This window comes from Eleutherodactylus coqui, chromosome 2 (assembly GCF_035609145.1).
Source record: "Eleutherodactylus coqui strain aEleCoq1 chromosome 2, aEleCoq1.hap1, whole genome shotgun sequence".
Lineage (NCBI taxonomy): Eukaryota > Metazoa > Chordata > Amphibia > Anura > Eleutherodactylidae > Eleutherodactylus > Eleutherodactylus coqui.
In genome coordinates this window covers 21,808,779-21,831,735 of record NC_089838.1, presented here as the reverse complement: position 1 = coordinate 21,831,735, position 22,957 = coordinate 21,808,779, and the positions used below count along the sequence as shown (strand labels likewise).

General features: G+C 44.0%; 1 protein-coding gene across 7 annotated transcripts in view; it reads right to left on the bottom strand.

Moving 5' to 3' along the window:
- Positions 1-22,957, bottom strand: part of SGCD (sarcoglycan delta) — a 603,650-nt gene that overhangs the window by 177,310 nt on the left and 403,383 nt on the right. For all 7 annotated transcript variants that reach the window (XM_066590465.1, XM_066590464.1, XM_066590469.1 and 4 more), the window contains one exon: positions 17,230-17,415. In XM_066590465.1, the coding sequence (XP_066446562.1) occupies positions 17,230-17,415 (186 nt within the window). The remainder of the gene's footprint in view (positions 1-17,229; positions 17,416-22,957) is intronic.

The window sequence follows — 22,957 nt, the reverse complement described above, 5'->3', positions numbered from 1 at the left end:
CTCATCCACCCGCAGGGGATGAGTGCAGGACAAGATTTTTCTATAGTGGTTACTGCAGCAGAGAGGGCTGAGTAACCATTAGAAGGGCCAAGGAGTGACAGTTGTTGGCTTAAGATGAGACCGATCAACTTGGCTGTGTTTATTAGAAGAGGCATGCAGAGAATATATCAGAAAGACAAAGAGCTGTTGCCTAAGCTTTGGAGGAGTGAATGTCTCCCTTTCTGTCAAGACAAGAGCAGAGATGACCTGATGATGGGTGACCAGATGACCAGGCGGCAGACCACACCCAGGTGCCAGAAGAAGAGAGGCAACAGAGAGCAGAGTTTGTGGTGTTATGCATGAAAAGGAGTCAACATCCTGCAACTCCATCCACTTGCACCTAACATTGTGAGGTTACTAGAAGATGAAAGTCTAAGGCTTCAACTTGAGGGTGGAGTACACCAAGAGTCAAAAGAAGCCATTGAATATTACAACTGATGATTCCTGGAATTTACTCCACACAAGACAATTAGTCAAATGGCACCATTAGATTCCTGTTGATGGATCTTAGTAATGATTTAGAGTTTGGGGGGCTGTCAAACACACTTGAGTATCTCTACGAAGCAGTCAAGTGGGTATTCCAGCCCGGCATGGGGCATTGCACATGGTAATAAGGTTCGACCTGTTAAGTTGTGATATAGTCTTTTTTGTTAGCTAAAAACTGGTCATCTGACCACAACTACAAACAGTCTGCAACCAGGCTGGACAGCCTTTAACAGTGGCAGTGGTGGTATCGTAGGGTCTCACTTGTTAGGCTAAGGCCTTTTACTCTGATACAATTAACTCTTGCATTCTACTCCTGCTACCCTCCTTTCTGCACAGCCCGTATATGGCACTCTTCAGCAACCTCTGCTGTGTTGCCTCCAACCTGTCTCGGCAAGAGCTCCCTACCTGATGTTGTGTGTAAGGGGTGACATTAAGGTTGGGAGAACACTACTGTATTTTTGGCCAACCTTTGTGTCTGTAATATATGATGTTCGAAGTTTGAGTCAGGAGACCCATGGTCAGGCCAGGACGCACTTCTGTATTATAGATGCAAAACAGCGGCCAAAATACAGTAGTGTGCTCCTGGCCTAACCACTAATACAGATTCCATCCACATTAACATGCACATTCAGCCATTCTCAGGTGTCAGTTGGGAGCTCATTGGTATTCATTGAAGTATATTAGTAATGGGTTTCCCCACCATTGAGTTTTATAAGTAACTACATTTTTTAGAGATTATAGCGAGAAACCTTGACCTTAACATCTAATTTCCATCAGCCACCAAGAGTGTTCTGGGGATATTGATATGTCAAAAACCCCTTTATAGCTACATGGTAAGGTATATTTACCTTCTAGTGTAGCAGCCTGGAGAACCCACATCGAAGCCCAGATACCAAAGGATGAAGACCAGGGTGACTAAGGTGTCACCTCTGGATTTGGCCCAAATTCAAACCAGTGTGTGGCACAGCAGGTCTACATCCAATTGTCATATATACAGTAGATCGAAAACCACAATCGTGTAGGCCCCACACAAAGACTAAGGGCTCACTCACATAAACGTTTTTTGGCTGAGTATTGCACATGTAATACGCAGCGCTATAAACTCCATTGATTTACATTGGGCCCTTTAGGCCTGTGTTTTTCAAGCACATGAAAAAAAACGCAGCATGTCCTATTTTGTTGTGTAACACGCCTATATATATATATATATATATATATATATATATATATATATATATATATATATATATATATATATATATATATATATATATATATATATATATATATATACATACATATATATATAGGCGAAAGCCCTCACTGACTGACGGACTCCCTCACTCAGTGACGAACTCTCCACTAATTCTCTAACTTCCCGATGTCGTACACACTTGAAATTTGGCACAACCGTTCCTTAGGTCCTAAATAGAAAAAGTGAAGGTTGCAACTTGATTATTCAATTCTAAGTGTGAAAGTAAGTGACCCCCTATGTAATGTATCTAATCTAATTCTCTAACTTCCCAGTGTTGTACAAACTTGAAATTTGGCACAACCATTTTAGGTCCTAAATAGGAAAAGTAAAGAGGTCACAACTTGATTATTTAATCCTAAGCGCAAAACTAAGTGACCCCCTATGTAATGTAACTTTCCTCAGTAAAGTACATGAGGAAGCGGCCATGGACTGTAGGAATGGAGCATGCCTTTAAGGCTAAGAAGGGGCTGCAACCTCCAGTCTGGGGGTAAATTTGAATAAAAAGGGGTGTTACATTTAAGGGTAAAAAGTGAGCAGAGTGGGAGGTGTGGCACATTCTGCAGAGGGACATCAGTACATGCAGTCTGAGGAGAATCTAACGCTCCTCTATGTGTATACATATTTTATTCCTCAGTTTCTCCGAAGTAACCACGACTTCATAAAATTTTCCGTGCGAACAACGGGTAAACACCTGTACCAAATTAACTCGGGCAAAGCTGGTATATCACCTAGTGTCATATATAGTCAGAAGGCGAGAAACCTTTCCAACTAATTATTCTGTGCATTATCCCTTTAAATGCATTACTACTGTAGTAAAAAAAAAAAAACAACATCAAATAACCTTTTAGAAAATTTCCCTAGCAACGAAAAATAGTAAAGAATTTACTGGAAGTGTTGCTAATCCTATCTGTGACACCGCAGCGTTGTATACCCGTTCGCATACTGAAGGACATTTTTCCCTCTAGAGCACATTCTCTTTCATGTATTCTTTAGAAAACAGTGGCAGAATAATTTGTTTACAAAGATTAATGGGAATGAACAATAATTACCAGATAACGCTCAAATTACTGCAGCAAGACACAAAGAGGCACAAAAATTTAAACATTTTTACTTAAATTGCGGCTAAGTGAGCATTTCAATAGGTGAGAAACTTTCAAACTAAGGCAATTAGGCTGATAAATTATTTAAAGAAACGCATTTTATCTTGTGTTACCGAGCCATTTCTAAGCTGAACAACCATAACACTAAAAGTCTGATATTGTGTACTACTCAGCCCCATACACAGCGAGCTGCGATGTCCTGTGTCATTAGAAACCTATCTATCGGAGCCAGGAAGAACCTTTTCAGCAGTTTGCCCCACAGTAGCTCTTCCGTGGGATGGGACCATACGGGCTAGACTTTGCTTCCCACATAGATGCTGAAGCCTTGGGCACCTTTCATCAGTTCTCCTTCCTGGGTAGGTACTAAAAACTGCCTCCCAGGAACACCCCCACAAGATCTGCTGTTTTGGATATGCACCCATCCAGCTGTCTAGATATCACAATTTGGCCTTGTCATGGGCGCTCACATAGTTACCTTTGCCCATTTCTCCGCAGTTGAAAAAGGCTGGACGGGCCAAAATGTGTCCTGGAAGGTTTATTGACTGAAAGAATGCAGATTTATGGAAGAGGGAAAGAAACTTTAAAGCAGTAAGTAAGTCTCAGGACTCTTTCTTGAAATTATCTTAATATTATACACAAGCACGATGAGGTGAGCCAGAAGTACTGATCAACAAAAAGTGTTTGCTATCCCCCTGATAGGTCATCAATAGTTGACTCGCTTGGGTGTGGTGCTCTGGATCTCAGTTGTTTGGGCGCCCACTTTCAGCAACATAACACAGGGTAAGGAGTGGAAGTAGATAGCTCCGACTTCTATGTAGTGGCAAAGGCTGGTAACTACAGGCACAACTTCCTCAATGATAGCTGCGCAATTACCAGCACTGGCCACCACACAGAGGTTGGAGAGCTCTGCTTCTGCCCCAATACCTTGTGTCATGGCGCTGACAGCAGGCATCCGAACAGCTGATTGGCCAGAGTCTTGAGCCGCAGACCCCAGCCGATCAATAGTATTTCCTTAGAAAACCCTTTTAACATACACAAGCCTGTCAGGCATGAACAGAGGTGCAACTTGAATTTCTTTAAATATGGCCCCTATACATAATCTATAATACTGCAGTCTTCTTATCTACCAGATGGGCCAGAGCCCAGTTGTGAAAAGATGGGTGCCAGTAGGATGACCAGTTAACCAAAAAACAGGAGCCATTACTCTCTAAAATTGCAATCCTACAACAGAACAACAGCTCTGCAGCACAAACTGCTGCTCCAACAAGTGAAATACTATGCAGATAAAGTAACGGAAATATAATTATACGGGTGCTTTAAAATAATTCATAAAACACAAGACAATTATGTAAAAAGAAAATATAAGATGAATGAGCAATCAAAGCACCAAACTTGTCACTTGGTTGCAGATGTTCTTTGCAGCTGGTGATCATAGGTTTGGGCTACAATGGTCAATGATCTAGATGAGGGGTCTTCAGTAACTGAAACAACTGGGACAACTATGAGGAATCTTCAGGCCCTATATAGTTGAAGTGTGGGCCCCATTCCACCCAACTTACAGTACCAATTCTAAATGCAACATTTGGAAGTGAGAAGGTGTCAGTCACGGAATAGGCCTATGCTGCCCGCAGCCAAGTCAAGTGTTAGTCTGTTCCATATAGCAGCCAGTCTGACTTTAGTATCTGGTCTGGTTGGAACCCATGCAATTTCTAGTTTACATAAGTGAAACTTTATGGGCCCTGTGCTTAAAAAGGGAGGCATCTGAAACGCGTTGCACTCCCACAACTGTAACCTTTTTTATTTTATGTTCTTGTTATGTATTAAACAAGATCAATAATGAACTAGTCCTCTATATACACTCACTGTGGATCTGGACTCTTGAGAGACGTTGACAAATTGGTGGACCTGGATGAAGGGGCTGTTCTCGTTTGACAAGTCCACGGCAGTGATTTCGCCACAGCATCGCTATGGAAAGCGCCGGCCCCGTGTCCACAAGTGGAGAATTATTGTGATTCTCCGCTTGTGGCGGGCAATTCACAGCATGCTGCGAATTGCCCCGATTCTCCGCGGCAGCCTATCTATCAGATTAAGCTGACCGGTGGAGATTCGTCTGCGGCTTCTGCTCCCGGGCGGCGACTCCCGCGGCAGAGCTCCGCCCCGGGATACCGCAACGCCCGTGGGCAGGGGGCCTTAGTCTTTTAATTTTTAATCTTTAACGGCTGTAACCCATGAACACTTGAATAGCCCCTCAATTTGGACCAAAAACTCAAGCATCCTCTGAAGGTAGAGAGTATCTGGTATAGCCAAGGATACAACAGGATTGGCAAGGGAAGATTTTTCAGTGTGCGCGCTGGCCCTTTAAAAGCACAGCCATGTGCATGCATCCTCTGGGCCAAAGAGAGGAAGAGCGTGCAGATGCCAGAACAGAGCGTCTACTGGGAACAGGAGTAGGATGCGCCCCGCGACCACCAGGGGAGGTAAGGTGGCGACTGCAAACACTTTTACTGTTTTTCACAATTGCCTGTAAAAAAAAAAATATATATATATATAACTTAAACCCCCCATTTTCTTTGAGGGGGGTCGGGTGTTAGGGAGAAATGGAATTCTCCTTGAAGAAGTCAGAGAAAAAAAAAATTAAAATAAAAGAAAACACGAATTCTAGAAAATCCTTCATTAAACCGGCCACAAATATGTTTATTTTCTCCAGGAATAAACTTCTCCAAAGATCCGCTAACAATACATGATATATTTAGGTAAAATCTTCTGGCAGACATTACCCATTCCACTCACAGACATTTAAATAAACTACGGGAATTAAGTCATATAATGCTCTATACCATTTTTATCACTTGTTCAATAATTTAAAATATGTTTAATAGCAGTTCTGCTTCCAGACCTGAAGCCTTGGCTGCAGACCACACAACAGCAATTACTGCAATATATAGTGCAACACATTCCATTACATTTCATGTTGGCTCCTAGCTAGAAATGAGTTAGAGACTTCGAACAATCAGACAATTACAGCAAACTCTAGCAATGAAATACGGGGGGTTAGACTGTAAGCTCTTCAGACCCAGACATATGTATCTTCGCTTATCTTAACTCAGAAACATGACCCGGGTAGGCTAGAGTCACTGTGACCTGACCCCCTTGCTACTTTACCCCCTCGCCCCCCAATTAAACATTGAGACCATCATATATTCGGTGGATATTTTGACCACAGCAGCAATTTTATTTGACATAATAACAATACAAATGAACTCTTTATAGAATACAGAGAGGAGATCTCAGGGGCCACAACAACAAAGGTCTGGTGTTCCACACATACAACTGAACTTTGCCTCCAACTGTCCACCGGGCTCGGAGACACCACTAACTCCCCACCACCACCACCACCACCACTGCGGGACTAGAATATCAAAAAAAGACCCAGGCCACCTGGGATCGTTTCCCTGGCCTTAGCCAACGCACCAGACCCAACCATGATGAACCTGGGATCGTTTCCCTGGCCTTACCCAACGCACTAGACCCAACCATGATGAACCAAAAGGAGGAGGGAGGGTCTTAAAGGTAAGGCCGTACCCACCAAACTCCCTCAACCCAATATAAATAACCCAGCTCCAAGGATGCCCCACCCGCTGCCCTCACAGGACATACACAATTTCCCCCTAAATACTCGTATTACTTGAGCTTCTTGAAACTCATGGAATGACTTCCTATTACCTTTCACCTCTCCAGGAGGGTGGGCGGGACTCTTCTTGCTTTGGCGCTCCTGCCTAAAACTTCCCTCTTTTATCACTTTCTCTAGCATACTCCCCCAATTCTATCTCCCCAAATCCCCATCTTTCCCTTCCTTAACCTCTATGCCCCACTCTACCTCCTACACCCTCATATTGACTCTTTCACCCCTTCCTGCTCTCTAGCAACCCTGTCATGTGCCCCCCCTACCCGCCCTTAGGGCCCCGATCCAGCCTTGTACTTTTTATTACAATGGTTCTACAGTAATTGAAAAACAGGTCTGTTTTGGATTGCGGAAAGTATTGCAGTTGTTTTTGGGAGGAAACAACCATGCTTTTTTTCGGATCCCGTACACCCCCCATTAAAGAGGCTCTCCTTTTTGTATGATCTCTTTTTCCTTAGGGCGAAGTCAGACGAGCGGATATTCGCGCGTTTTTCCATACAGAAAAAAAACACACGGTGTACGTGGCACAGAGTTAGAACCTACAAAAAATAGAACATATGGGTGGCAATGGACGTGGTCATGCAGACTTTTTTCCGCACGCAATGCGTTTTTTCCCCGCGCTGGAAAACGCGCGAATATCCGCTTGCCTGACTAAGCGCTTAGAAGGGACAATAAGCTGATCACAGATTGTCTAGCTGCTGGCACTCCCAGCGATCAGACATAATCTGTAAACAGGATCCGGCAACAACTGCTCCATTTTTCTATAGCAGCACCATACGAGAAATGAAGTATTAGGGATTTTACCCACTAGTGTTTTTTTTACGCTGTGATGTCACTGCGTTTTTTTTACTGCAAATGTCAATAGGACTTTCTAATGTTAAAATCGCATCGCACAAAAATTGTAGAAGCGCAAACTTGTGATTTTTTTGCAATGCAATTTTAACATTAGAAAGTCCCATTGACATTTCCAGTAAAAAAATGCAGCGATATCGAAGCGTTAAAAGAACGTTAGTGGGTAAAAGCCCTTACACCTATCTCTTTGAAATTCATACACTGATTGTGTAAAACATAAGCATGCTAGGTCCTCCAGAGTAAGAATGTTATGTTCAAGCTGGATGCAAACACCTACTCCAGATCAGACATAATTAGTTATCCTAAAAGAAGGAATATACAAACAATATACTAACGCAGAGAACACAATATATTTATAATGAAACCAAAAATGGGGGAAAAGGAAATCTGACCCTAGGCTAATAAAAATGAGACTTTACCTAAACATGGAGAACTCACCCTGACGAGGGCGACCCACATCAGGAACCTGTGGCGACCCTGACTGTCCCTATTAGGAAAACAGGAAGTGTCTACTACAATAAATAATTAACTTTGCTTTTAATCCATATTAGCATAATTTCTCCCTTTTGGGTTCCCGTTCAGTAGACTGCCCAGTGAAAATCAGGCCTGTTACAAGTATACCTATTAAATGCAGTAATGCCCTAAAGCCCCGTTTTCTGGAAATCCTTGGTCATCATAGATAGTTGGAACCTAAATATTGTAATACAGTGAAATTAACCTTCCAGCACTATATTGTTTTTAAAGGGGTTATGCAGTTGTAAACTATTGATGGCTTAACAACAGTGCTTGGTATCACAGGCCCAGCAAACAACCGGTTGGCAGGGGTCCATGGCAATGGAACCCCGTCAATCTACTATTGTTGATCCTGCTGACAGGCCATCAATAGTTTATGACTTGACAAGCCCTTTAAGGTTCCAAATCCTGTACTGATGATTTTTTCAAATATATGTTTAGGCTGGTTTCACATACAATGTTTTAATGCAATTTTGGTCATGTTTTTGAAACCAAAAGCTCTGGTTCCAAAAAACACGTTAAAGTTCAAAAAGGTTTTTGGTTAACACAGGAGATAAGGAGCTCTGTATCAGAAAAACAGAGGTCTGACTGATGAAAAGATGAATTAAAGGAGCTGTGCCACAAAATGAAGTCATGGATAGTGGATAAATAGCTGATCACTGGGATCTGACCATTGAGACCCCCACTGATCAGAAGAACAGGGGTCTAGAGTATCCTCAAGTGAATGAAGCTATGGTTGCATATGCACACTACTACTCCATTTCACACTACTACTCCATTTATTTCAATAGGACCACCAAAGATAGATGAGTGCTTGAAATTCCACATGTAGGACCAATGTAGACACATGTAGGACCACCGTTTCATTCATTTGGGCAAGCTCTAGACCCCGTTCTTCCGATCGATGCATTCCCAACAGTTGGACCCTCAAAGATCAGCTACTTATCCACTGCCCTCTGGATATAGGGGGTAACCTAATTTCATTGGACAAAAATAATCAGCGCAGAATTCTGGACCTATGTAGGTCCATAATCAAAGGGCGGACATTCAATTTTAAGACTTCAGAATAAAACATGGCGTTAGTCTACTGCATCTTTTCATATGTGATAAAATAATTGAAGACTAATTAATTCTGCATCCATTGTCAATCAACTGCCTCGTTTCTATTAGCAAACGCTTGTTTTGATATTACTCAACATTACCGTGAAGGTAAAAAGTCAGAATGTCAGGACCCATCATCACTTCAAAAGAAGCCAAAATTGTAAGAGGAAATGCTGAAAACATCGTTAAACGTCTCCTAAGTAACCAGAGACGTTCTACTTCCTCATAGAACGGAGTACTAGCCTGATCTAACATGGATATTAACATGTGCCACTTATGACATTTCAAACTTGAAGGTTGTGTTTGTGAAAATGTTTGTTTCATCCAAAATATACCCACATGCCCGGGTGTAATGGTGGGTAACTGTGTTAAACTTTAAGGACAGCTCGGTCCTGAACCATCTAACTCCACCAACTCCAACAAAACTTCCAGTATATAACACAAGTATTCTCCTTCCCAAGTTTAATGAATATGAACCGCGTTATACATATTCTACTCGTCACTGACTTCTGCTAGCTCATCATCGGTGGGGGTTAAATTCTCCTTGGTCCATTTCTTTTCGGAGCCTTCTAGTTGACCAAAAAAATCTATTAAAAAAATCTATATTTATATGAAAAAATATAAAAAAGGATTGTGAGATTTTGTTAGAATCTTCATTAGTATCCAAATTTCTATTTTTATACTGTCCTCCCAACTTCACCAAACCGATCAACATTGATATTCATGAGTGTATCGTGTAGGTACTCTAAACGAGAAGTACAATTCTGTCATTTTTGGACATGGTAGTTGGTACTCTAATACAAGGGCAAAATCTGGAATAAATCGGCCTACTATAAAATTAGTGCAAAAATATGGCTGCCGATGTTTCTCAAACGATACATCGGTCTTTAGAGATTTGAAGGATACAAAAGATATAAGAGGGCATATGCTCCCTATAAGATACATTGGCCAGCCTATACTCTATGTTCATAAAGAGCCTTATATGTTCTCTATTCATAGAGTATAGGACTGGCCAACTGATTGTAATCAAACAATCCTTCCTGTGCCACCATGGTTCAATAGTGCTTCTTATCCCACTGGCCAGGAGCCCACCAGTTGTTGGTGAGTACAGCTGGGAATGCAGTTCCAATCTACCTCAAAGGCCTTTCTCTGATGACCTAATTGTCTTCTTTTGTCCTTATTTTGATGTTAGTGCCCAAGAGATAAATGAGGGGAAAAAAAGATCAATTTTTTTGAGTTGGCCCAATAATAAGGTCCAAGCACCACCATGTTTGGCTGATGAGGCTTTAGTAGTAGAAGTCCTACCATACAGGGATGCTATTCAACAGGATATCTACAAGGAAAGGAACGCCCTTGGCGTGATCTGCCCTTCTACATCTAATTATGCAACAGGAGTAAAGCCTTTTACAATCAATTCCTACAAGCAGGATGAGAAGACACCAGAGCAGAGTGAAGCATAAAACGGCACTCACAGCCAACGTCCAAATAGGCATCTAGTTATCTCAATGTGAGCGATAATGGTTTTACTGCCAGCGGTAAGCACCGAGGTATAAACTCACAAACCCACACATGCCTATGATATGAAAACTGTTGCTAAATTAGCCTACAGGAAAGGACATCAGGTGAAATAAAGCCACTATGTTCGCAGTATTTCCCCACACAAAGCCTTTAATTACAAAGCGAGGCGTGCTCCCTGCAGAGGCGCTGGGATTACTACGAAAATGATGATATTTGCACAAAATCCCTCCATGAATTCCATTCCTTATGCACATTTCGCTGTCCGCAGGGAAGAAGAGTCAAAACATCACCCTTATTTCATTCAGCTTTCCTGTTGCTGGGGTTCCAGCCATGGACGCAGAATCCTCTAATATTTGCTAGGTCTCACCACTACAAATATCATCCTACTAATCTCTTCTACCTGGAGATTGGGCTAAGCAGTTGCCCCCCCGGAGCGGGAGACTTTTCCGAAGATTAGAAAAGTGTTCTTTTTAGATCCTTTAATAATGATCCCACACTCAACCTTGGAGGTTTCAAAAACTTTGAATGGTTTTCATTGTATATCCAATTACCAAAGGTTAATAGGAAATGCGTCCAAAAATAATCCCACCATTAGACATAGACTTAGCCCTAGTTGAAGATTTTATCAATTTGGGCTGGTACTACACCGTTATCAATGTGAAGAAAAAAACGTTCAAGGTTAAATCAAGGACTTTGTTGGGTTGGGATCAATATTTAGGTTGCAACTTTTCAGATATCTCACATCTAATGAGAATAAGGGCTCCCACCCACTGGCGATATTTTCTCCACGGCGATGCGATTATAAAGTTAAAGTCTCGCATCGCAGTGCGAGAAAAAAATCGGCATGACGCCAGGATATCGGCATCACGCTGACATATCGCCAGTCTTTTCAATGGGGCCAGCGGCAGCAGCGCCGGGGAGCCAGCAGGAAGACGCGGCTGAGCGCAGGAGAGGTGAGTAATAAGTTTTTTTATTTTTTTACACACTGATTGATGATTATTGGGGAAGGGCTTATATTTCAAGCCCTTCCCCGATAATCATTCTGCGGGGCTTGGCTGAAACCATTGATTTCAATGGGATCGTCAGCAGTGCCCATTGAAAGCAATAGAATAGAATGCCGCGGACTTCTGCCACAGCTGTCACAGCTGTGGTAGAAGTCCGCGGCATTCTCCCTATGCTTTCAATGGGGCTAGCGCTGCTGTCGCTAGCCCCATTGAAACCACTTGCGATATGCTGGTTCTATACCGGCCTCTTTCTTGCGCAGCGATGCGAGATTTTTCTTGTGCTCTCGCAGTGCAAGAAAGAAAATATCGTCAGTGGGTGGGAGCCCTAATAAGAACAACTCTCTGGTTTGGGGGCTAGATTCTGTCCTGGGACCGGAGGGGGGCAGGGGTATATTACCTGCAGCTGTTTTTGTCCGCTGCCTGTCTGATCTGCCAATTATGAGCCCATTTTCAGGACAGCAATTTTCTAACCGCCTAATGACCACTGTTCTCTGATTGGCTAGCGCTGATGACGTGAGCAAGTATAATGCATTGGTAGTCTAACAGTACTTGTGCACTGTGAGGATTAGTTGGCTAAAGATTGCGTTGGTCATCTTGGATGGACTAAAATGGGACCTGGAACTGGCATATCAAAGAGATGGCAGAGAACATGTGCAGTTAATGTGCCCCCACCGCCTCTGGTTGCAGGAGAGAATTCTGTCCTGAAATTGAAGTGTCTCTTTAAGTAATTTTGGGGTACATTCCCTAAAGAGACTACTATCATTCACTCCATCTACGAGTATGGGTAGGTACTTTTTTCACTTCCAGAGGATTTCAGGTTGTATATTGTGCCTGTCATCCAGCTGAAAAGGACATTTGGGAAGAGTATTGTGAACACTGTGTATCAACTGCTCTCAGCAGCAATGCGGATTGGCTGACAGCAAACAGAGTCAAAGAATGGTCATCGGGTCCAACCCCCTGCTCAATGCAGGATTCACTAAATCATCCCAGACAGATGTCTGCCAAGCCTCTGTTTGAAGACTTCCATTGAAGAAGAACTCACCACCTCCCATGGCAACCTGTTCCACTCATTGATCACCCTCACTGTCTAATATCTAATCTGTGTCTCCTCCCTTTCAGGTTCATGCCATTGCTTCTAGTCATTCCTTGTGCAAATGAGAATAGAGCTGATCCCTCTGCAGTGTGACAGCCCTTCAGATATTTGTAGACAGCTATTAAGTCTCCTCTCAGCCTTCTGTTTTGCAAGCTAAACATTCCCAGATCCTTTAACCGTTCCTCATAGGACATGATTTGCAGACCGCTCACCATCTTGGTAACTCTTCTCTGAACTTGCTCCAGTTTGTCGATGTATTTTTTTAAATTGTGGCACCCAGAACTGGACACAGTATTCCAGATTAGGTCTGACTAAGGAAGAGGAGTTGACCTAATTGAGGGCCTATCCTTAAAGGGGTTGTCCAGAATTTTTAAAAAAGTCTGCCATTCATGTAGTCTGTGGAAACCAATTCTACGATGGGAAAATGCATTTACTGACTGGAAGAAGAAGGGGGTGTAAGCATGGGTGGCAGAACTTAATGCCCAACTATTCAGTCCTGTTAGGCTGAGTGGTAAGGCTGACAGTAACCAACAGTGCGGTGTTAGGCTCTGTCCCAATCCCCTTCCTTCTCCTGTCCCGCCCTAGGACAGGTTTCCACAGGCTGCACGGATGGTAGCCAATTGGTTGCATTAGCTGGACAACTTTAGGGGCTCGTTTACACGAGCGCTGTGGGTGTGCAGTATAGCCGTGCACAGAAAGTGCTTCTATAGGAGCCAATGGTATCCTATAGAAGTGTTCACATGAAAGAATGTTAGACCTGCTAAATTTGTGCACCTAACAAAGATAGGACATCTAAGCTCTGTGGTGTGCACAAAGATAGGACCTGAGCAATCTTTGGAGCGCGCTTTCCATAGACTCTTATGGGAGCTGGAAAGCACGCACCGCGCACCTTGGATTGTGTGAACGGGCTGGAATCAACCCGTTCATGGGATCTTTGCACGTGGTTAAACTGCGTGCCCACTGTGCTTGGGTGAACGAGCCCTTAAGGTAAGCCATCAATACAAGAATGGTAGCAATTCGACTCTCAGCATCCACGCCAATCTTTTTAACTGAAGGCTCCGTGTCCTGCGTTAGCCATGTCCCCTTCATTGTTTACGCTAGGCCACACTGCACAAGGCCGTACCTTTAGTAGTGGTTGTGCCAGGTATTACAGTTCAGGTCCATTCACTTTAATGGGAAAAAGCTGTAGTAAATTGCTATACCAAGCATGGCCACTACTAAAAGTACGGAGCTGTGCTTGGTAAACCATGAAGGGGACCCATCCAAGCAGCTGATATGTGGGGGTCATGTGAAACAGACCCCCACCAATTTAATATCTTAATTACATACAATTTTAAAATACCAGATAAACCCAAATAATAAAGGAAAGATTCCCCTTCTCCTAATTTGCTCCTTATGTCATTTGTTTAAGTTTGCAACCCTTGTCAGCCTCTTTGGCGGTTATGAAGAACAGTTTTTAGTCACCCACTTGCACAGAAGTCTACACAAATCATCACTATTCTACCCTCATTGCTGACATTATGAATGCCATTCCCCCAGTAAAGCCCTGTTATTTTACACCTACTTAGGTTGGTAGATGCCCGCATGGCAGCCCACATGCACCCTTGGAGCCAACAATGCAAACATCTCCTCTGAGACCAGCTTCATGCGAGCGTACAAGTTTTTGCACGTGACTCTGTGCAACGCATTTACGCTATGTACGAGTCTTTTTTCATACTTAAGGGCATATTTTACTATATTTTTTGCGCACGCAGGGTAGGTTGATTTGCGCGAGGCAGACGAGACACGCCCCGATTTAAATAGCTATTTAGCCTGAGTTCCAGATATGTTCTTTTTTTCATTGAATTGCGTAGTGTATTGCTCATCAGTGTGCACCTCACCCCCCATAGACTCCTATGGGGACCCTTGGTGCACAAATGCGCAAAAAAATAGAGCAGGTCCTATTTTTTTTGCCTGCGCAAAAGTTGGGAAATGAGAACGAACCCATTGAAAATATTGGTTCTATTCTCTGCATACTGCGCGCATAAATTTTATGCATGCAAATACGTTCGTCTGAAGCCACCCTAAGGCCTCGGTCACACGGGCGTTTTTGGGTCCGACTTGCAGACGCGCTTGCGACCTGCGTCTATATATACCCAATGCTTTGCAATGGAATCAGTCACATGTCCGTTTTTGATGCGGATGTGTCAATAATTATATGACACAACGATTCGCAGAGCGCATGTAACTGTGTTCTGCGCAAATCGGTGCTTGTACATGCACTCAATGGGGCCGGCGACAGCAGTGGCGACCCCATTGAGAACATATACTAAAGATTGTTCTCCTCTGCCACAGCTGTGCCACAACTGTGGCAGAGAAGAACAATGTTCTCCCATTGAAGTCAATGGAGTCGGCAATACAGCCGGCTCCATTGAAAGCAATGGGCTGCCGGCAAGCGCTGTATGAATTTTCGGGGAAGGGCTTAAAATATAAGCTCTTCCATGAAAAGCATCCTGAAAATGTGTAAAAATAAATACTACAGAGAGCAGTTCAGGAGAACTGCCGAGCGGACGCGAGGTGAGCATACATTTTTTTTTTATTTTTACACATTTTCAGGATGCTTTTCAGGGAATGGCTTATATTTTAAGCCCTTCCCCCAAAAAGTCACACAGCGCTTGCCGGCAGCCCATTGATTTCAAAGGAGCCGGCTGTATTGAATTCAATGGGCGAACATCGTTCTCCTCTGCCACAGCTGTGGCAATGGATAGCGGGCAGCGCTCGGCCCTTTTGCTGAAAACGCTGCTAGGTGCAGATTTTTCAGCGAATCGTCCGCCTCGGTCACGCGATTTGCGGATGCGCATCCGTTATGCGATCCGCAAATTGCTCGAAAAAACACCCGTGTGACTGAGTCCTAAGGGCTCCTGCAGATGAGCATAGGCGTAGATACGCTGGTGATAGCGTGATGTAATAGCGCTATGAAGGGAGCGCTATCGGGCGCGTATCTGTGCATTCTACTGTACTTTTCCACACTGTTGGGTCCGCTCACATTTGCCTGGCACACACCTGAGTGAACCGGGTGGGCAGCCTGTGTTATCGATGGTTTGCACCAGAGATTTTGCGCACACAAAAACACGTACAAAATCGCTCGTCTGCAAGAGCCCATTGGGGTCCTTTCAGATGAGCCGTTTCTCATTTGAAGGAGCGAGTGACGTCACCGCTAGCCCGTTAGCTCTTGTGCAGCCCTTTTAGACAGGCGCATACATCATTGACTTGCTGCAATGAGAATTCTTTTCAATCGTTCAGTCTTATAAGCGAATGTCAAAGACTGAGCCAGCGCTGTTTAAACAGAATCAAAAGCGAACACTCCAACGGTGGTTTTCATGTTGCATAAAATGAACGACGAGCGAAAAGTGAGCGATTCTCATTCGTCGCTCAGTCATTGGCTCACGTTCAGACCAAACGGTGGCTTATCCTTCACTTTCGCTCATTTGAACGATAACCGTTCCAGGTAAAAGCACTTGTAGATCTGTCATTCATTTCAATGAAGGCCAAAAAGATAAAAGCTAAACATATGATAGGGCATGAGACTCTGAGTTTTTACAGTTCATCCTGAGGCACGTGTGATAAAAACCGCCATCATATACGTCAATACAGAATAAAATAAGCTGCAAACCACATCCCACAGCTCCCCATTCCTTTCAGTGGAAGTAATAATCAAGGAAGTAATAATCATGGACGTAATAATCATGGACGTAATAATCATGGACATAATAATCATGGACATAATAATCATGGACATAATAATCATGGACGTATAGTACATCCACGTCATGTCTACAAATAATGGATATACAGTGTGGCCATTGAAAAGTAGGCCGGCACCACACTCCTATGAAAGCGGCCTGAAAGAAAAGCTGTCTCCATTATTTATAGCAACCAATCGCAGCCCAGATTTCGTTTCTTATACTGCTGAGGTAAATGAAAGCTGCGCTGTTATTGGTTGCTATGGGCAACAGAGACAGATGTTCTTTTCAGCTTTCATAAGCGCATGGTTCCGGCCTACTTTTCTATGGCGCATCCCGTACAACGTAATTTTGCCCCCACCCTGCAAACACTCCCTGAGCCGTCAGCGACCCCTGACTCTCAGCAGTTGTACTATTACAAGTAACGCCGTGCCGCCCGCCAGGTTCACAGCGCCAGGTTGCAGACACTTTATCACATTGTTCTAGTTGTGTAGTATGAGCCAAACGGTAAAACTATTTTTTTTTTCTCCTATTAACTGTTCTTTCTGTTAAGTAAGTGTGTGCTAACCCTGACCAGGCTTCCCGCTGTACGCCAAATTTGTAACTACGCCTCCCTACGCTCCATCTCAGCTCCCCGCTGCTTCTATGGCACAATTACGCTCCAGGTGGGAATCCAGCTTTAAGATAAAGTTGTATGTGAAGTGAATGTCGTCCGCGGCCTGCCATAACCTCCGTATTGTTCTCCCCACGGCTCCCGCTGAGTGATAATCCCGTTCCTGCTGCTTTTTTTTTTTTTCCACACCATCAGGAAGCTCCCCTCCGTTCCCATTCCGTCTAGAGAATCTGGTTGCCATGGTTACTTACAATAGTAAAGTTCATGACTTTGAGGATCCAGATGGTCATGGCGAGGTTCACCAGGATGAGTATCATGAGGAGCAGAACGAAGAAATACAGACACCGCTTCCTCCAGCCGTATATTCCCACCTTGTACACATGGGGTCCTTCGCTGCCGGAGAGCGTACTCCTGTGAGCATACTGTTCCTGAGGCATCTGTAACAGAGACATGCAGAGAGTCAGACACATCGCGAATGGGGAATCTCCGCTCGCTGTCCCCGGCTTTACCACAATGCATTGCAAACACTGTACTGGGGAGGACGGCGCACAGTGCAAGAGGAGCTTACTCAATATGGAATGGAGTCTTGGCAGGTTAGAGTTAACCCTCAAGATAGACAACCGAAATGCATCGTCATGGCAGCAGCTCTATTGTTTCTGCATCTTCATGACTCTCGGATGCAGGAGGTTTGGCTGCAGTCCCATGTAAAGCCGCACTTCACACACATATGTCACAACTTTCCGAGAGGTCTATGTATGGGCGCTTTTCAGCTACTACAACGAACCCATTGCCCTGCCCCTCCATTCAACTATCGTTGGAACAGTCGTTCAGAGTAGTCGCTAAAAGGTGCGAACGACCGCGGTTTGTGTGCTTTTACATCACTGAACGAATTATTGGGATCATTCACCCGGGCCGAAATAGAATAGAATGCGTTGACTAGTTATGGGGTGTCAGTTCCTGGGTATTTGAGATTTCGACCCCCTCGTCAACACAGGCTCATTGGTTGACTAGTCCACCGAACGCACATAAATACGTGTGAGCGGTCTTTAACCCTTTCCGATCCCCTGTCTGACGTCTAAAGACATTCTGATTGAAGGCTGTACAGCTTCCGATGTCAGAAGACAATCCGGCAGGGTATTCTTACTGTATATGACTGGCCGCTCTGTTGTCGGGGGGCCTCTCCAGCATTTCACATACTGCAGTACTGGCTCTAGCCAGCAGATGGTGCCATAGTAAAATGGCAGAAAGAGAAAGCCCCCTAGGAAACCCTGAATCCAAAATTGGATTGCAAAGGGTTAAGTGAACACTCGCTGCTGTGCGAGTTTGCAGCACCATGTGATCTATTGAAGGCCATACCAATGAGATATCGCAGCGGCGAACGCATCTTCAGGATTCCTTTGGACGAGCTCGTTCACACGAGAAAAAAAAAACTATTTTGCTGCTTTTTCTTTAAAAAAATGGTGCACAACAGTGCGAAATGAGAACGGTAAAAAATATTTTTTCTACCTTGTTCATGCGCAGATGCGCTCCGTAGCGGTGAGCGGAGTTCGCTTGCACTCATCTGTTTTAGCCCTAATGGGCTAAAAAATTTTTGAAAAATCACCAAAGTAGGACATGCTGTGATTTTTTAACACAGGTCTGTAAAAAAAAACCGCATATGTGAATGGGCCCGAGTTCTGCGCACCTTCTGCCACTTGCAAACTCAGATGGAACTTGGACATTAAACTCGCCCCTGTGAATAGCGCCTTAGGCTAAACTTTCTTGTCATCACACGTAACTTTTGTCTCGGTGGCTCTATTGATGTTTTAAGCACATATCACTTAGGACAGCCCATCGGTCAGTCTTAGAATATGGCTATTTTCAGGCTTTTCTTGCGTGTCCATGGAAACTGTCTGCTGGACGGAAAATGTGCATTTTTTTGCAACCCGTCAACCCATGAAATTATCATCCTATGTCTCCTGTAATTAACAGAGAATGTGTTCCCTGCTATTACCTAATTACTATTCTTGTGACAGAACCAGCTTGTAGGGAGCACGCGACTAGTCTTGGGTACATTTAATCTATCTAAGATGTTTTCTTTGAACTTGCATCTTTAAACGTCTCTTGATACTCTTCTGCATTTTGTGCCTGGTTCTGCCTTTCAAGAACGCAGTCAGTTCTTCTGCAGAGGCAATTAAAGGGGCCGTGCAGCGTTAGAAAAACAAAGCTGCTTTTTTTTCACTGCAATGGAACTAAGTTGCAATACCACACACAACCTATGGACAGGCGTGGCGCTGTTTTTTTTTTGAAGAAAGCAGCTATGTTTTTCTCATCCTGGAATATACTTTTAATGCATCATCCCTTAGCGTTCTAAACTTTGATTGGACACAAAGGATAATAATTACCCATAAATCAGAGAGCTCTGGAGCCACAGGTACTATTGCAGAAGGTTACTAGAATACAACAAAGAAAGACATATTCTGTTGTTCCTCCATCCTCTTAAAGCGTCTTTTTTCAGTACGGGATTTCCTTTTTTGTGGGGCTTGGGTTACAGTTAAAGGGGTTGTCCCGCGCCGAAACGGGTTTTTTTTTTTTTCAACCCCCCCCCCCGTTCGGCGCGAGACAACCCCGATGCAGGGACGTACAGAAAGCTTACCGGAGCGCTTACCTTAATCCCCGCGCTCCGGTGACTTCTATACTTACCTGTGAAGATGGCCGCCGGAATCCTCTTCTTCCGTGGACCGCAGCTCTTCTGTGCGGTCCATTGCCGATTCCAGCCTCCTGATTGGCTGGAATCGGCACGTGACGGGGCGGAGCTACACGGAGCCGGCATCCTGCACGAAAGGCTCCATAGAAGAAAGCAGAAGACCCGGACTGCGCAAGCGCGGCTAATTTGGCCATCGGAGGGCGAAAATTAGTCGGCACCATGGAGACGAGGACGCCAGCAACGGAGCAGGTAAGTAAAAAACTTTTTATAACTTCTGTATGGCTCATAATTAATGCACAATGTACATTACAAAGTGCATTATTATGGCCATGCAGAAGTGTATAGACCCACTTGCTGCCGCGGGACAACCCCTTTAAGTGATTCACTGTGGGACCAGGTAGCATTTGGCACATGGAGGACAGTGCTACAAGGTTATATGCCCTAGTGCCCAATAACAGTAAAAGCAGCCACAGTTGGCTACATATTGCACTTGCACGAAAGCCATGACCACACTGCTCCTCTCCTTTTCTCAGATATGTGTGTATTAGCCATCAGGGTCTGTGTAAGCTAAATGAGAACACTGCTGTAAAATGATCCTGAAATCTTGCAGTTTTCTCTCTGGCCAGTGAGCTTCATCATAGTCGGACACTTCCTATTCTGTAAAGGTCACTTTGCAGCAGTATTCTCATTATACATAGATAACACAGAATCCCCAATTCACAATAGGGAGATGGTTACAGTTTACCTCCTCCCCTTCCCTGCACAATGACCTATGCACATATCATAGAACATAGCAACAACACTCTCCCAGAGAATTCACTAAACCTCTGAAGTCTAGAGGTTCCTATGAACCATGTGGGTGCTGTAAAGCACACAAAGCAGTAGACAAAAAGTATCATGAGAAACTAAAAACAGATTAGAAAAAAATGTACAGACGTTGCAAAACACTGATAAATCATGATAAAACCCAATGTGATTTTTTTTAAGATGTGGTTTTGATACAGTTGTAACTACACCTCAATCCCTATGTGTGAATACAAGGTTTCTTAAAGGGGTTGTACCAAAATTGACCTTTCTCACATACCCACAGGATAGGTGATTTGTCTGATCACTGGGGGTCCCAGCACTGAGACTACCACAGATGCTGAGAACCAGGGGTCCAATATGTACCTATCCGCAGTGACGTGGAGACTGAATGGAGTAGTGGTCACACATGTGTGATAGCACTCTATTCATCTTCAATGGGGATAATGGAAATAGTGCCGCTCATCTGAAGATGAATGAAGTGGCCCTATGCATGCATGACTGCTGCTCCTTTCAAGCTCCTTCTGACAGTGAAGAGGAAAGGAGGACACTGGACCCCTGTTACTGAGATTGGTGAGATCTCCATCGATCAAACTTTAATCCACTGTCCTATGGATAGGTAGTTGATAAATGTCAATTTTGGTACAACCACTTTAATGACCTCAATAGGAAGGCATCTAGGCGATCATTAACCCTCTCCAATCCACTGTCTGACGTCTGAAGACATTCTGATTGAAGGCTGTACAGCTCCGATGTCGGAAGACGTCCGGCAGGGTATTCTTACTGTATATTACTGGCCGCTCTGTTGTTGAGGGCCTCTTCAGCGTGTCCCCTACCGCAGTACTGGCTCTAGCCAGCAGATGGCGCCATTGTATAATGGCAGAAAGAGAAAACCCCCTAGGAAACCCTAAATCCAAAATTGGATTGCAAAGGGTTAAAGGGAGAAGTGATCATTGAGGGTCTGATCGTTGAGACCCCCACCAATCACAAGGCTGGGTCCCCCCAGTTTAAATGGAACAGCAGTCAAACATGCGCACTGCCACTTCATTCATCTCAATGGGACTGACAAAGAGAAGTCGAGTACAGCACTTGGATTTTCTCCAGATGCTTCATAGAGATGAATTGGGTGGCAAAGGACATGTACGACCACCACTCCATTCATACCAGGGGACACTGAATCACTTTTCTTGTGAACTGTTGGGTCTCAGAAGTCAGGCCTCCACCAATAAGACACTTATCCAATAGCTGAAAGATAAGTTTAAGGCGTAACTGAGTTTTCAAAAAAAATCTCTAAAATACACCACAAGTTCTTCTTATCCTTTCATTCGCTGCTGTTTGAACCATGTTTCATGCCTGTATGTTCTGATTTTCAGATGGTCTTCCCGATTTTTCTGTTGTTTGTAATCCACTTTCAGGCAGAGGGCATGTAGTAAGTTTAGCATTCTGCCAGCAGTTCACTGTCCTGAACTTTTCTCCCTTATCTCCCATGCTGCAATGCACTGTCTCTGATCCAATCAGCTGTAGCTGAATACTCGCCCCTCTACTTTTACAGGATGATTCAGGTATTCAGAGAGATTCTGGTCACATAGTTAGTAAATCCACTATAATGTGTGCACAGACACACAGAGACACTATAATAGCAGGAGATGGGCAAGATTAAGAGAATTATTTTAGCTTGAAATCAGGACTGTGGAGTAAGAGTCAATGTTTCAGAGTCCCATTTTGGTAGCAGTAAAGCTGCTCCTCTACAGACAAGAGGAAAAAGGTGCTGGACAGTTGGCATGTCTGCACTCATGAGTCATGTATGAAGAAGTTCAGAGTTGGAGTCCGGAAAAAATTGAGGAGTCGCAGATTAGGCTTACTGATTCCATAGCCCTGCTTGAAACGTGTATGTTCATTCCTATGTTTAGTTGGTAATGTCAGTGATAATATTTTTAATGTTGGATTAAACAAAATACAGTGTTTATAGGATCATGGTGTTGGATTTGAGTATCTTTGTTAACAGCAGGAGAAGCAAAGATTGTGGAGATCTTTATCACAGTGTCTGCAGATCTGTCAGCCTGCAGCCTGTGCTGTGAACATAGCTCCTCTCTCTGTTGCTAAGGAAATGTCCCTGTTGCCACAGAAGCTCTGTACCTCATGACAGACAGTGGATTGCAAAGAAGCTGGAAGGCAAACCTCTAGTGGGTTTACAGTGGTAAAGCAACAAAATTGTTAATGCAAGTATATTACAGAAATGATGAGCTAGGCCCCCTGTCCACGAGCGGAGAATCACTGCGAATCTCCGCTCGCGGCGGGCAATTCGCAGCATGCTGCGATGTGCCCTGATTCTCCGCAGTCAGCCTATCTATCACATTAGGCTGACCGGCGGAGATTCGTCTGTGGCCTTACAGAAATGTTGAGACTAACACAAGCTAGGAAATCAACATAAGCTGCCTGAAACATTAGGGCCCCTATAAGGCTTAGGATAACCACTTTTAGGCCGCACT